Source organism: Apostichopus japonicus, chromosome 4, assembly GCF_037975245.1.
Source record: "Apostichopus japonicus isolate 1M-3 chromosome 4, ASM3797524v1, whole genome shotgun sequence".
NCBI classification, from domain to species: Eukaryota; Metazoa; Echinodermata; class Holothuroidea; order Aspidochirotida; family Stichopodidae; genus Apostichopus; species Apostichopus japonicus.
Genome location: NC_092564.1, coordinates 8,048,638 through 8,064,156, shown reverse-complemented (window position 1 = coordinate 8,064,156; position 15,519 = coordinate 8,048,638). Strand labels below are relative to the sequence as shown.

At 35.6% G+C, this 15,519-nt stretch overlaps 1 protein-coding gene across 1 annotated transcript in view; it reads right to left on the bottom strand.

Annotated features, from left to right (window-relative positions):
• The window catches only part of LOC139966336 (uncharacterized), a 94,260-nt gene that overhangs the window by 9,694 nt on the left and 69,047 nt on the right, over positions 1–15,519 (bottom strand). Inside the window, exons 5-6 of the mRNA XM_071969229.1 lie at positions 7,498–7,614; positions 5,761–5,842 (exon numbers count right to left, since the gene is read on the bottom strand). Of these exons, the coding sequence (XP_071825330.1) occupies positions 5,761–5,842; positions 7,498–7,614 (199 nt within the window). The remainder of the gene's footprint in view (positions 1–5,760; positions 5,843–7,497; positions 7,615–15,519) is intronic.

Genomic DNA, 15,519 nt, shown 5'->3' with positions numbered 1-15,519 from the left:
ATTTAATAAATTCCACAAAGATGCCTAATTCCAGACTTTCAATCCTCTTTTCCGGTCAATAGATACATTTGTTTATATCTATACTTTTATTTCTCTGTATTTTGTTTATCTATACTTTTATTTCTCCATATTTTGTTCATCTACTAATCTCCATATTTTGTTAATCTACTAATCCCCATATTTTGTTCATCTGCTAATCCCCATATTTTGTTCATCTACTAATCCTCATATTTTGTTCATCTACTAATCTCCATATTTTGTTCATCTACTAATCCCCATATTTTGTTCATCTACTAATCCCCATATTTTGTTCATCTACTAGTCTCCATATTTTGTTCATCTACTAATCCCATATTTTGTTCATCTACTAATCTCCATATTTTGTTCATCTATTAATCCCCATATTTTAGTTCATCTACTAGTCTCCATATTTTGCTAATCTACTAATCCCCATATTTTGTTCATCTACTAATCCCCATATTTTGTTCATCTACTAATCCTCATATTTTGTTCATCTACTAATCTCCATATTTTGTTCATCTACTAATCCCCATATTTTGTTCATCTACTAGTCTCCATATTTTGTTCATCTACCAATCCCATATTTTGTTCATCTACTAATCTCCATATTTTGTTCATCTACTAATCCCCATATTTTAGTTCATCTACTACCATGGATGCAATTGCTGCTGATCTTGCTGACACACTCCACTTCTTTCCTTCTCGCACTCTTTCCTTCCATCCTCCCGAACCTCCCGCATCTCCCAGATCCATCCTTGCCATGTTCCAGCTTTTACCAACGAACTGTTTATACTACTTATGTGCAGTTTCTGGTGCATGTTACCATGACAGGTACTGACTGTATGACCTTCTCCTATTACCAATGTTCACTCACCTAAATAATAACATTTTCTCGATACATCTTTGCATACATGGTACAGTTTGATTCGGCGATTATGTTCGTGGTATACCTTTATAGTAATGGTACCAACTACAGATAACACAAATATTTATCTTCAGGCGCGTAGCAAGGAACTTGCCAAGGGAGGGGCAAAGCCTGTAGGCAAACTATCTAACCGTAGCCCCACCATGGGTTGGCCTGAAGCGTACAAGAAAATTTTTGCCGAAAATGCCTCCCAGATCGCTGGAAATGACACTTCCCAGGCCTTGTAAGTTGCATCTAAGCATGTTCTATTTTAAAATTACTAGCGATATAATAAAAAAAATATGCTCAAAGGGGGGGGGGGGAGTTCGCCCAATTTGCCGGCCCCTTGGCTACGCGCCTGTTTATCTTCCACAAAACAAATAGTTGTTTATTCCTTCATTTGCACTGGGTTAAAATATGGAAGCCTTACATGTGCACTAGGTATTAAACTCACTAATTGTAAAACCTGCATTAATATGCTATTCATTATCCTTCATACACACACTGCATCCATCATATAAGGAGCACTGATTATAATACTGCTCTGGATACTTCAAAGTATATCACTGGGAAGCATACACAGCAGCAGCGGCCTGCGTGTAACTCTTCAAACTGAACCCTTGTGAAAGTTGCAAGCTAGTGGAAATATAACAAATCTGGGCTTTTCTCTGGCTCCCTAGATCTGTTCAACCACATCCTGTTGTTTGGGGTCCTCCATTATATACCATTGTTTTGTTTCTCTTCTTAACACGAAACTTTCTATTTTGGAACTGAATAAAACCACCGATGAGGATGAAACAATCGCAAAGAAATGTATTGTGAAAGAAATGTATGAGTGTCACTTCCCTGTAGGAAGTTGTCATGACTAGGCCTTTTATTCTTGGATAACATGCCTTTGTCCTCCATGTGCACCGAGAAGAGTAAACTTCTACCTAAACCATAAACGTTTTAGTTTTAGACGCGCATTCACTCAGCTTCCATGCTTTTGCCTCATCAAAGCAAATTTGAAACAAAGTAGACAATTTAGACAATAAAGTGATTCTGTGCGCTCGGAAAAGAAGAGAAATACATAACACTGTTCATTTTCCAATAATTGGAACTTTGTTTAAGCAGCCTATCTGATGCATCATGAACAATGCAAAGGTTTTACCAAGCTTAGTTTGATAAAAACGTTTCATTAATTAAGAAATAAATGATCGAAAGTATCGAAAAATTAATTTGCTGAAAGACAGATTTAATTCATGTACAGTATTCTGTTACGCTGTGCCTCTCGACTTAAACGAGACAATGAGGAAACACACTTTAATGCATATTCAGTGTAGCACCTCTAATTTTATGGTAAATTAGGACTTACAAGGATTTAGATTCCCCCTCCCTGTGATAGGTTCCCCCTACAAATGGTGCTCATGGAGTTCAATGGCATGTCACTTCATTGCAGGAAGTCTTCATGACTAAGTATGCCTTTATTCTTGGAATGACATTCCTTTATCCTCCATGTACACCAGGAAGAGTAAATCACTACCTAACCTATAGGCCAACAGATCCATGGGCTAAGCTGTCCCAAGAGGTTGAGGATCATCTGCAAACAGGTGACCCTTGTGTCCAGTCTTTGTGTATGAGCTAATTCTCTGAGACTACTTCTCTAAGTTGTTTACACCTGGTGTCTTAGTGGTTGTTGAGTAAATTGTTGGTGTTTTCTGATGAGTAAGTCAATAAGCTGGTTCTTTTATCTCCTTATTTGGGCTGGGCAGGAAGTTGTATTTTCCTAGGGAACTTTCCCCTGGGTCTATAAGAAGGCCAGTTTACTGGTGATCTACCTTGCAATATCTAATGTTTTTTTTCCATTTGTGGTATTGCACGGAATCACTTAAGCTTCAAATTTTGAAAGCAACAGCCATTTGAGAGAAACTGTGTACCCTCACGTCTTGAACCAATCCCAAGGCAATGAAAAGTGAACAGCGTAAACGTTGTTCTTATTTGATGGTAGTGTTTTTCTATGCTTCAATCATTTTACTTCTTGATAAAGCTCTTCTCCCATTCTTCCCCTCCCACCCACCCACCCACCCCCCTACCCCACCCCTCCATTCTACTTCTCCCCACTTGTCAATTACTTCAACTAAAGAGTTATGTTTCTCGTCATTATTAATTCCCCAGGAAAACAAATTGGAAACCAAATTGTATGGATAATGTCTCTATTTCTTCTTTCATTTGTCACGTCCTGTTGCAGGGTAAAAATGTGCATAGCTTCCTTAGCAGATATCCTCATTTTACTTTGAATCAACTTATTTGAATAACATTTATACATAAAAGACATCAGATCACTATCTAATACTTGACTTCACAACTTTCCCAATTTCTTACAGAGTGAACCATGAAGCAGGGAATGTGTGTGTGTGTGACTATTTTCAGTATTTACAGTGAAAAACAAGATTCACAGACTTTCAAAATTGCTGTGCAAAATGGCAACTGTAAGTAATAGTCCATCTCAAATGTCTTTTTCTAATCCACAATGACAAACCAACTCAATATGTTTTGCCCTTGTTGCAACTACCACCACCATCCTTTGTGAGCCAAACAATTCTGTCACAAACTTGGCTCCTTGGCCAAACCAGAATATCCCTTGTTTACAAAACCAAATCTTCTCTGTGGTAGTCATTAGAAGTTCCTTAACAATACCAAAACCACAGTGGTACAATTATATCAGGGATAAAAAAAATAAAAAAAAGCACGGATATTTTCCAAGTTGCATCACAAATACACTACATTAACCTTTTGAACTGCCCCAATTAAAATTAAAATTATATTTGTCCCTCCTGAGGGAGATTATTAGCAGATTCACCATTATTATCCACAGCTGTGAACAAAGTCACTTGAAAGTTGAGCATCAAATGTTTGAGGGATGTCACGTTCTCAAAAATTATTTATTCTCTTCATTCTGTCATGGATCCATTGACCTCATCATGATCTTCTATCATACTATCAAAAAACTCCTGAACTCATCAAGCAGTGGTTAGCCTACAAAATTTGAACCCAAATAATATTTTTGTTGTTGACAGTTGTAAGCCATACAGCATTAATGTTGTGGCCTATACACATACTACTAACTCCGTTTGAAAGAATCAAAGCTATATGCACCACCCTTTGAACTGGTCAATCTCGGGCAGAATACCGAGTTCGATTCTCTCTGTATTTCCACAGGTTAAATCCATTAAGATGAATTTCATTTAGTTTAGCAAGGCTTGATCAAGTCAATTTATGATGCATAACGAAAACTAGGCAAGTTTGGTCTACATAATTACTGTCCATATCTAACGAAAGGAAGTAACATTCTTTCAGGCAATCCATTTTAAGGAAACCTAGGAACAACATTTATCACTCTAATAGGCATTAGAAATCATGAAAATGGCTGCAACTCTCATCAAAATCCATCAAAGATTGACGATTTTACAATTATAGTGTTTATTTATGAATAAACATTAAGCTAATTATGCACATTGATGATGTAAAAGGAGTGACTGCCTTAATTTTCTGTTAGTTATTCCTTCGTTTTTACAACCTTCGTTTCAAGGACACTGAACACAGGTCTGTGGCCTAAGGCGATATTTTAAAACATTTTATTGTCTTCTGTGAAAAGGGGAACATCGTGTTATTCAAATAACATATGTGGGCTGGTAAATATGGGTTAACTTATTAGGGCCTAATATATGTAATCTTGATGAGTGCAACACTCCATGCAATAGTTTGCACATATTTAATGAGTTTCCCAGATTTATCAAAACTTTCAAATTTGTTGATCTTGGAAAACGAAAAGTGCTTTTTGAAAAATTTCTACAGATTTTGAATGAGATTATCACACACAACAAATATGTACTGAATATGAGGCAAAATGGCCTAGGTGTCCGTAGTACTTTAAGCATTTGAGAAAAGAAAGAAGGTGTTAAATGACACAAAAAAAGTTTATACATTTTTTGTGTCTTCTATACTTGTCTGGACTTTCCACATGTATGAAGATCTATCAACTTGAAATTCTAATTGACAATGTCATCGACAGCATTAGTTCGGTTCTGTTAAATCTGAGGATGCATTCCATAATAAACACATGTGCATTTGCAAACAAATAAATTTAACAGTATGGTCAACATGTTGACAAACAGATATATATACTCTGTATTATATTTGTTCGGCTATGGAACGTAAATTGGCTCATTCTTTGCAAACAGGCCAGAATCTGCATAACAACAGTCCTCATCATAATAGTATTGATTTTCCTGATGAAACCAACATTGCTCCATGTCGTTCCTTAATTAGGGAGCCCCATCTGTTACCTCCCCCCTAGTTCTTAAAATAAGTGCAATAATCATAACAGCTTGAACTTGCCAATTAAGGGGGGGGGGGCTTCTTAAAATAAAGGTTCATGCAGAACACAATCCTTCCAAAAAGGTTTATATTAAATTTTACAACAGCTTCTTCAAAACTAAAGTGCACTACTAAAAACTTCCAAATCATTTCCCTCTTCTAAACACCAGTCTCTAAGTAGCAAGATGGCATACACAATATACACCAAACAAGAACTGAATAATACTGCATTACCTAAGTCTCCTACTACCACCAACTACCAAAATTCCTTTTATCATCAAATATATTCCAAAATTCCAAATATATACCAAATGTGTTCCAAAATTGTCACTAAATATCAAACAGAGTAACCTTCATAACGACAAGTACATAATGACAGGGACCATTATGTGAATAACTTTGGAAATTCCCATACACAAACCATAAAACCATACTTATTGTAACTAATTATTTTATTATAATTTTTTTCTTTTACAAACCTTCATTGTTGAAGATAATTCCAGATGCGGTAGCACTGGTGACTTCATTTCTGCCTTCTTGCGAATCCCGCTGTAGCAATACGTACAACAGTTGTTAAGGAATTCTTGAGCTAGAGTATACTGCATTTCCCTGCCGGTAAAACGAAAATCCTGAGACAACATCTCGCCAAGTGTTTTGGAAGCTTTGTGATAAGCCTAGGAGAGATATCCCCTATGATATAACCAACCTGATCTTAAAAGCTGGCAGGAGTCACCAAAAGTCATGTTTGGGGATCATAAAGGTCTATTTTCAGGGGTAGAGTTTGCATCTCAGAGGAGCTCCTGGTTTTCAATTTAGGGGTACACCTGTTTATTCTTACCATCATCATACCCGGAGCTACAAGAGAAGCCAAAAACTCGCTGGGAGAGCGAGAGATATGGCACAGCAATAGGAAACTATTGAAATAAAATCCCATAAACAAGCTTTAAGGTAGATTTACCTTAGCAAGAAAGCTAAAAACGATTTAAGCTAAAACCTGTTCCTGGTAACATCCAGTTTCTTTGGGGTTATATGTTTATAGTTTTGAGCTATCTATAAAAATAATGATAAGTTCAATCTTATAACTTAACTAGATCAAATGCAAAAAAAACAAAACAAGTGTAGCCTAAAACTACCAACAAATTGAAACGTGGAGCGTGTTCTAGCTAACTGTTTTCTCTGTCTTCAAATCTTAGCAATTAGTCACCTGAAATAAAATACCTTTGGCATTATAAAACTCATTAAGATTTTTTTCTTCTACTTTCTATGAATGCTAAACTAGCTTGAGGATGGGTACAACACTATGTGTAGACTACCCGTACTAGGACTGACTGTACTTGAAGATCATATTTTGTCTGCGAATATTGTACGTGGTAAATTTGGCAGGAGGACTGAGTCTCAAATGTGGTGGTATTGGGGGCACGGTGCTAACAATGTTACTGGTTTGTAGGTCAGGTAGATGAGGAAAGTGTATAAGTACAGTGAAGACAGGTAAGAGAGGAGCAAAATTAACTTTAAATATTATCTGCAATTTGAAAGTTGTTCTTGTATGTTTTTTAGATTGGAGTAAAACAGATTTTAAATCCAGGTATCAGGGAATAATTAACCGGGTATCGCATCGCAAAATGCTATACAAAGTGGTCAGATTGCCAAACAAGTTCAACGATTTACTGCAGTTTGCACACTGGAACCATAGTCAACTATATGAGATATATTTTAGAAGCTTCCACACTGCTACACAAAGTTTGAATACTAAATTATTCCATGGGGCATGACTGATTAAAAGTACGAAGCAAGGAGACTGCAATTTGTTGCTGCGCTGCTATAAAATGAAATTTATCTTACATATTAAAATAGGCTAAAAGACACTGGTAGCTGTGCACACTTGACACAATACAAATATTACATTCATTTATTAACTAATTGATTTTTTTTTATTTGCTCTTAAGCTTAGGTAAGGATGCAGGTGTGGTTGGACAAATCCTGATTCATAAACATCAACAATATTTGTATCAAGTGCCTGGGCAAGAGAGGAGCTGGTAGGTAATCTATTCAGTGTTAGACCTGAAGTCTTGAAAATGTTATATTTAGTTCAGCAAAGAGACGCAAAAAGGATGCTTCCTTACGAAAGAAAAATTACTCTAGCGTACAGATTCTTTTCTCCTTGAATCATACCGGTTCTGACAAAAATACATTTGATGATTGTTTTGTAAGGATATCTTGACTTTCCTCTCGTTCCCAGTCTTCGTCTCTTCATGTTTGGGAAAACCCCTTTCATGATTTTGCCAAAGTCCGCAGGACAGACAGCAGATATCGTGAAACTGTCGCAGTAAGCCCTGAAAGAGGAGAAGAAGAAAAAGTACAGAGACATTTAGAAAGATTAGAAGTTTGCATCAATCGAGTTAAATAATTGAAGGCAAATGTCAAATGTAGAGGCAGGACGATTACCATGACGATGATGCTGGAGGATGCTATAGTCTCCTTCAAAATGTAACTTTATCCTTTCTTGCTCAAGTACTACACCAACTCAGTTTGTTAGATCGATGGAGTGAGAGCATAAAGTAGACTGGATAAGAGGAAAGTATTTCATTCTGTGACACATCAGGGAACGAATATTACTTCAGTGACAGAAATTTCATGATCATTCCATCAAAGTAATGCAAATATATTTCTTGTGACAGACAGTATCAAAGGATTGGCACAGAAAATGTTACCTCTTTACTTTAAATACCAAAAATATTCTGTTATTGGACTGTGCTAACTGAAGGGATGTGTTACTGGACCCCGCCCTTTCACGAAAAATGCTTTGGGGTGGGGAGAGGCTCGGAGTGATAGGAAATCTCCGTTTTAAAGTATACCATCAAAATTTCACTATTTATCAAAGTAGCAAAGTGCTTTATCCCAAAATTCACTGGGTATGGGTCTTTACAAGCAATGGTACATTACACCTGTCTAGACTCTACTGTTGCACCATACCCATCTACCTAGCCCATCAACTGGTAACACTGTATAAACTGCAAATTGGTTATGGTAGAACAATGCACTGTATGGGTCCCTAACTATACAATTTACAGAAGACTGATTTTAAAGTGGGTATGACAGAAACATTTCAAGAAAATAGACTGAGTCATTTAATGTAACACATAGTCTTGCAACACATTACTCAAACTCACTGTACTTGCAAGGAGGCACAGAACACACATGTTACAGCCAGATAGTGCCCAAGCTTACAGTTCAAGGTATGAGTATATACTTAATAATGACCTGTGACTTCATATTTGATCAATGTTATTGCAAACAACATGAAAATGAAACCATGTAGGTAGGACACTCAAGGCACTCTCAACAAGTATTTATAACATGATGAGCTATCTAAAAAAAACAAACAGTAGACACATTTTATTCTTAGTGTGGCAACTAAAACTTTATATGTACTAAAGATATGGGCAATGTTCGTGAACGAAGTATGACACATGCTGTTTGCTTACGACCTGCAAAATGTTTCTGAAGTTCTTTCTTCATTGAGAGGCTATTAATAGCAACTGCTCGTACATGAAAATACAATGATTAATGTACAGCTGCAAGCATGCGAGTAAATATGAAACTAAAGTCCTTAATATCAATACGAGTGTGTTTCATCGTAAACTTTAACCACTGGATGACTACATTAGTAAATGATCGCCTAAATTAAACATTTACAGCAATGCTGAGCCTGCATCTCCAAAGTCTCTGCGGATATAAAACAATGTATTGCTATTATTTGCACATTATAAACTGAAAGTATGTACATGTATGATTCTGTGTGCATTCTCTGCTATGTAGGCATTCACCTTGAGTAACAGCTTTATACCCCACTTTGCATCATAAGCATTGTATTCTGATGTTGCTATATGGAGAAAGTCTTAGGCAAGATCTGTATTATTTTGCTAACTTCTTTCGTAATGTAAGCACTAATTGTCTTATGGTGTTTATTCATATCATTAAATTTGTTGGTAGTTAATTAATCATTGCATGGTGACGACAAGGTGACCAGGGGAATAAATTTATCTGTTATCCCAATGCAAAATACTATTGAAAACTTGTCAAAGTGTTGTATACTTGTGGCTGCATACACAAGCAAAGATGTATCTATGGAGTGTGTTAGTACAAAGAATTATTACTTATGAGACAAAATTCAAAGTCTTTAAAACTGCTTCGAGTGATTTGAACACTTAATTTTTCCGTGGTTAAACATATATTATTTTGCAGTTTGGATCAAGATGGAGATTTATGTAAAATATATGACAAGGAGGAAATGTTATGATGTGTTGATTCCACAAACTAGCAAGCACTTAGTATGGAATATCATATAGCACCGTTGTTATTTCTAAATTCAAAATGAGCATATATAATACTATAATACTTTTTGATGATCGACTGTTCGGCAATCAGCTACCGAAAGGGTAATATAGTATTACTGTACATTTTATGATATACAGTCAAGGCATAAATAGTTTCACACAGATCATCAGCCAGAGTATTTTTATGTAACTACATTTCTGAGAAATCTCAGATTGAGAATTGTTTTTATTTATCCACACTAAGGGTCACATATCCTGCATAGTTGAAACATCAAGATATATCTTTAAGGATTTACATCACTTAATCCAATACATACACAGTAGATCTCTGTTTTTATCCAACTTTTATTAATTGAGATCTGTGATTTCTACACAGTTCTGGTAATAATGCTGAAAATTATGAATGTGTAGGAACTATACAGGGTTTTATTACATTGTTTACAACCTTTTGGCAGGGACGAGGGAGTATGCCACTAAAATGTTACCATCATAAAGGGAATATAAAATGAGTGCACATGTTAATGATATATGGAACCTTTGTGGCTTTGGAGAAAGGTCTTCATAAATATTATGATTGCAAACTTGTATAACAATATGGCAGTCCATGAAGTTGCAGATCTCATCTGTTCAATGATGGAATGGATCTACATTGAACTTTGACCTCGACCCTTAACAACTACATAGTATTATTTTAAATTTGTCTCATTATTCTCAACATATCTTGTGGGTTAATGCCTTTTCCCAATTAACTGACTAGCAGAAAATGGCTAGAAACAGTTTTGGGGTATATGACCATTTTACGTCAACAATCATCCAGGCACCAGTTTACAGTACATGGTCACGCACCTACTATACTGTACCTACCAAGTTTGAACGTGATTGGACTCACTCAATCAACAGCTAACTCACCATAACACACTTCCTCACATTTCCATTTTGGGATGAAGTACAGTATCTCATCGCCCTGTACATTAGTAGGGAGATGATATATATGTATATGTATACATAAATATGTATCTCTTTATATATATATATATATATGTTTACATATATGTGTGTGTTCCTATTGATGTATGAAAGTAATTTGCAAGTTGAAAACAGCTGTGATTGAACACAATCTTACATGTCATATCCATTGAAACAAGAGCAAAAGGAAATGTTGTTTATTGATTCTTGGACACTACATACAGCTCTAGCAAGTATAGCAAGCTGTACTTTTGTTACTTGTTTTCCTGATAGGTCATGAGTAAGTGGGTTAAAAGAAGGAAATACTAGTAATTTCAACAAAGAAGAGCATTTAAATACTTCCTCATCCCCTGTTTCATGTTGTAAACTGATTCTAAAGACTTTTTAATGGGATAATTTGTTATCAATACTGGTTTTCACTTTCTTAACTAAAGGGTACAAAGAAAGTCATAAATGCCCTTTCATGGCCTGAGATATCTGTAGTGTTAGGATACATTTAAAACGTGTATTGTTTTGCCCTCTTCAAGTTTCCAAGAACTTCCCAGAATGAGCCGAAAGTTTTGATACAGGTTTTGCTACACTGTCTATTAGTGTGTAACTCCTGTGTAGATGCAAGAAACATCCAGAAAGTGTGTTTCTAGTTTTATAAATCATTCGTTGAGACTATTCCAGAAACATCCAAAAGCTGAATTGGTAAAATGTTTGGATCTTCACGCAATCGAGGATAGATTAACATCACCTCCAGAAGACCGTCACGTTGCTTTTCCTGTGTTCAGAAGCCCTATATAGCCTATTTGCTTGTTGTCACACTCACGACATTATACCATTACACCCACGGACCTACCCTATTAGAGTTATTACCTATTAACCTGTGAGTGTCACTCAACCTAAGCCTGATTTCTACTGCTGTCCAGTGTTAATAGACACTATGAATATTCAAACATATATTCAACGACTAGTTGTACTGTAACATGCTGATTGGCTAGTGCGCCAGCATGGGTTTGAATAGAAGTTAGCCCTCGTCGAAACTTGTCGATCTCATGTCTTCGCCAGGCGCTACCAGAAGATCTGCAGAGCATCCCCTACCCTGGTATTTGTAGTTTTTTTTTAGTTTTTTAATTATTTAACATATCCTGTATCTAAGCTAAAGTTAAACTAAATCATTACAGCAACTGATTTTACCTTAACAATTAGAACTGTACAGATTGGTGAAAGAAGGTGGATTGAATGAGAATCATGATTGATCGAATCATAAAAAGACGCTATCTGTCCATTTATTGTCTACCTTGGTACGTAAATTATTTGCATTGCTCTTTCTGTTGCCATTCCGTAACAATATTCACAAAGTCTGAAAGAGTACAGCATACTTCTGGAGTTTTGGGTAGAAATAGATACATGTGACCCCTGGATCATACCACAGAATTGTAACCATGGTAATAATTCCATGGTTAGTATTACGTACGCACGCACTCAATACACAGTGTATTGGATTATATGGATGCTGAAAAGCATTGCAGCAAAGATATATGGTTGAGAAAAGAAAAGTTAAAGTACTTAATATATTTACAAGACATCGTGTTTTATACCAGCAGGCTCTTGACAGTTATATTTCCTTTTACTAAAACCAATGAAGCTTTGTCACACAACTCTCATTGATTTCTCAGATACTTTGATTAGGTAGCACTCATTTCTGTTACTATGGTAACAACTGGATATCATAAAGCATCTATTCAGCAGTAGTATTCACAATTTCTGCGTTGAGTGACTGAGATAGAAAGGGTTAGAACACATTTCTACCACGTAAGTCATACCCAGATCTCTTACGAACAACTTTAAAGGTCAGCTAAAGGTCAGCAGTATTTTGACCAAATTTGCTTCAACAAGCATTTTACTACCACCCTCCAAGATAATTTTACTTCATGGAAACATTTATTTGCCTTATTTAGCACTTCTCATGCTTTCAGATGTGAACCACTCAGGACCTTTGACCTCCACAAGAAACAAGATAGGTTTCTTGTAAATTGTAATCAATAGGGCTAATCTGTCAACTAAGTACATGTCACATCCAAATTGAACCCTTGGAAATAAGTCATTTTATAGTTTTGGCACTTGAGTTGACCTCAGTCAACTTCAAATGACCAGTACCTTCACAAAAAAAACCCAAAGGTTCTTGTACTTAATACAGTGGATCTTCATGTAATTTACGAACTTCATAAAAGCCCTCCTATTGAAGTATTCATCCTTTTTTTCCCCTCCAATTTTGAGCAAGCAAATCAGCTCTGCTACCAACCATCCCTTTAACAATTATTATTCATGAATGAGAGTTACATGATATTGTTTATACACTGTGACATACTCTCACAACCTCCTGGCAAAGAAAAAGTCATCTAGTAAAAATCACAGAAGGAAATGTCAAATTTTGAGATCATTTGAGATAGCCTGTTGACCCACCCCTTCAGCCAATTTTTTTTTTGGGCACCATTTGAGATGACCTTTAGACCCTGATGACCTTTAGACCCCTTGAAGCTCAGAGGGTGAAAACTGATAAAAGCCATTTGAGTGCAGTTTAAAGCAAGGCCTATGAACTCTCTGAAGTAGATTTCACTGTATAGATGACTGTACTTGTTTTGAATACCTATAAAGCAACTTCACAAAACTAAACTAACCTGAACTGAAGGTGTCACATACACCCCACTGCCACACACACACACTACCACCATCGCATAGATTATACTATTAGCAAATAACTAAAAATGAGATTGTTTCTACTGACATAAATAACAGTAAAATCCTGTCAGAAAATTGAGTGTCCTTAAAGGTTTTTCCGATTCTTTAATATCTTACCAAGAACTTTATAAGGCTTCCAAGAACTTTCAAAACCAAGTATATAACGAAAAAAAAAAGACAAAATCAACAATGTTAAACCAGGAAATATAATCCATTCAAGAACCTGATGCTGGTACAGAGACTCTTGTTGTAGGAAATACTTGATTACAGAAAAGAAAACTTCAAGTGAAATTTGAATCTGTAATAGCCAAATGACAAACTCAAGAGCTCTCCAAACTATGGACGGCCATTACTGCCAAAAATACAAAACACAAAATTAAATTTACGTTAACAAAATTAATAAATGAATTAACTCGCAGCCAGATCAAAACAAAATTATGAATGCGAAATAAAAAATATATTATATAAACAAATGTATTATTGACAAATCAAACCTTTAACACACAAAAAATTATGTTTCCAAATTATATTCAATTTTGCAATTTATTTAATACTTTTTAAGGTCAATTTGATTTTGCATTTTGTACTTTTTGCGGTAATGGCTGCCCCACCCTAATCCACTGCCACATTCACACGTACTTGGTGGAAGTAAGTGACACAATTGTAAAATATTCAAACCATACTTTTGAAGGGAATAAATACAGTTATTATTACACTTCACTAAGAGTTTATGAAAGAGACCTTGGAAAGAACTTAAATGGATACCACTTCACTGAAAGTTTATGAAAGGGACCTTGGAATGAACTTTGAAAAAATTAACAATATATATATCTTGTTGAATGTCTGGAACCAAAGAGAAATTTAAATTAGGCCTATGAAGCAGGATAGAGACACAGGGATATGATGGTACTGTTGCTGGTGATTAGACTTATGAGTGTTTTTGTTTTGCTTTAGTACTAAAGTTGCACTATTATGTCAAACTTGAACTTTGCAGAAAAGGAAGCATCAGTACAAGCAAGGCAAACAAGCATTAGGTTCTAATGTAAACTGCGGCTCTTTTATGGACAGGCCATATGCTCATGTTTTTGTGTTGACTTTAATAAGTTGCTTTTGCACTTTTTGTGTTCTTTTTTTCTTGCAGTTAAAGTAGCAACATTACATTGTGTTGTTTTGATTATGATCCTGAGGGGTTCATATAAGATCATTAGCCTTCTGTGTTGCTTCAACATAAGGAAATATGGAAACATTGAAAACTGCCACACCTTGAAAGCTCAAAGGACATAAATTCAATCCATGCCACGCCACAGAGGGTACCAAAAACGTGACAAAGTTTTACTACCATAAAATGTTTTATGTTCACACTTAAATTTCTTTAATCACTAGTAATGATTGCACAATATATACAGTCTCATTCCAAAATGTTCGAATATATCCACCATAAAAGGGTGTTCCTGTGTGGAATAAAGTCACAATCTGTGGATACATATCAGGTGCATTAAAGTGCCCTTCCCCGCCCACCCTAATCCACTGCCCACATTCACACATACTTGGTGGAAGTAAGTGACACAATTTTAAATATTCAAAATTTATATTAACATTTTTTTTTGATTAGTTGGCAATACTGAGAGGTTTTATACACTATTATTTTATACACTGTAATTGTATACTCTGTAAGATGCTCTGTAATTTTATACACTGTAATTTTATACACTGTAATTTTATACACTGTAATTTTATACACTGTAATATACACCCTGTTTATACACTGTAATTTAGTAGTTTCAGAAATCAGTTGTTGCTACACTAGCATAATCTACACTAAAGACAAGATTTCCAACAGATAGGAACTCTATGTTGTATGTACAGCAAACCTTCTATCTGTGTGAAAAATATGATCTTCAATGTTTTCTCCAATTGCATTTACACGATGGCAATATATTTATCATGAGTTCTGAGGTCTATCAGCTCAATTGAACACGATGACTTTCACAGACTTTATACGAGTCCATTCAGATTTATACAACTTATGAATCTGTGTGTACATTCGGCATCGATTTTGGAAGATAACATTTTCTTTTGAGAAAACCACTAAACTGGTGGTAGTACGACCATCCTTGAACACCACACAATCGTTCTTTACTCACTTCCTGCTCACTTCCATTGGTGGAGTATGAGACATTGCTTTACCGCAATACCAAACTTTCAGCG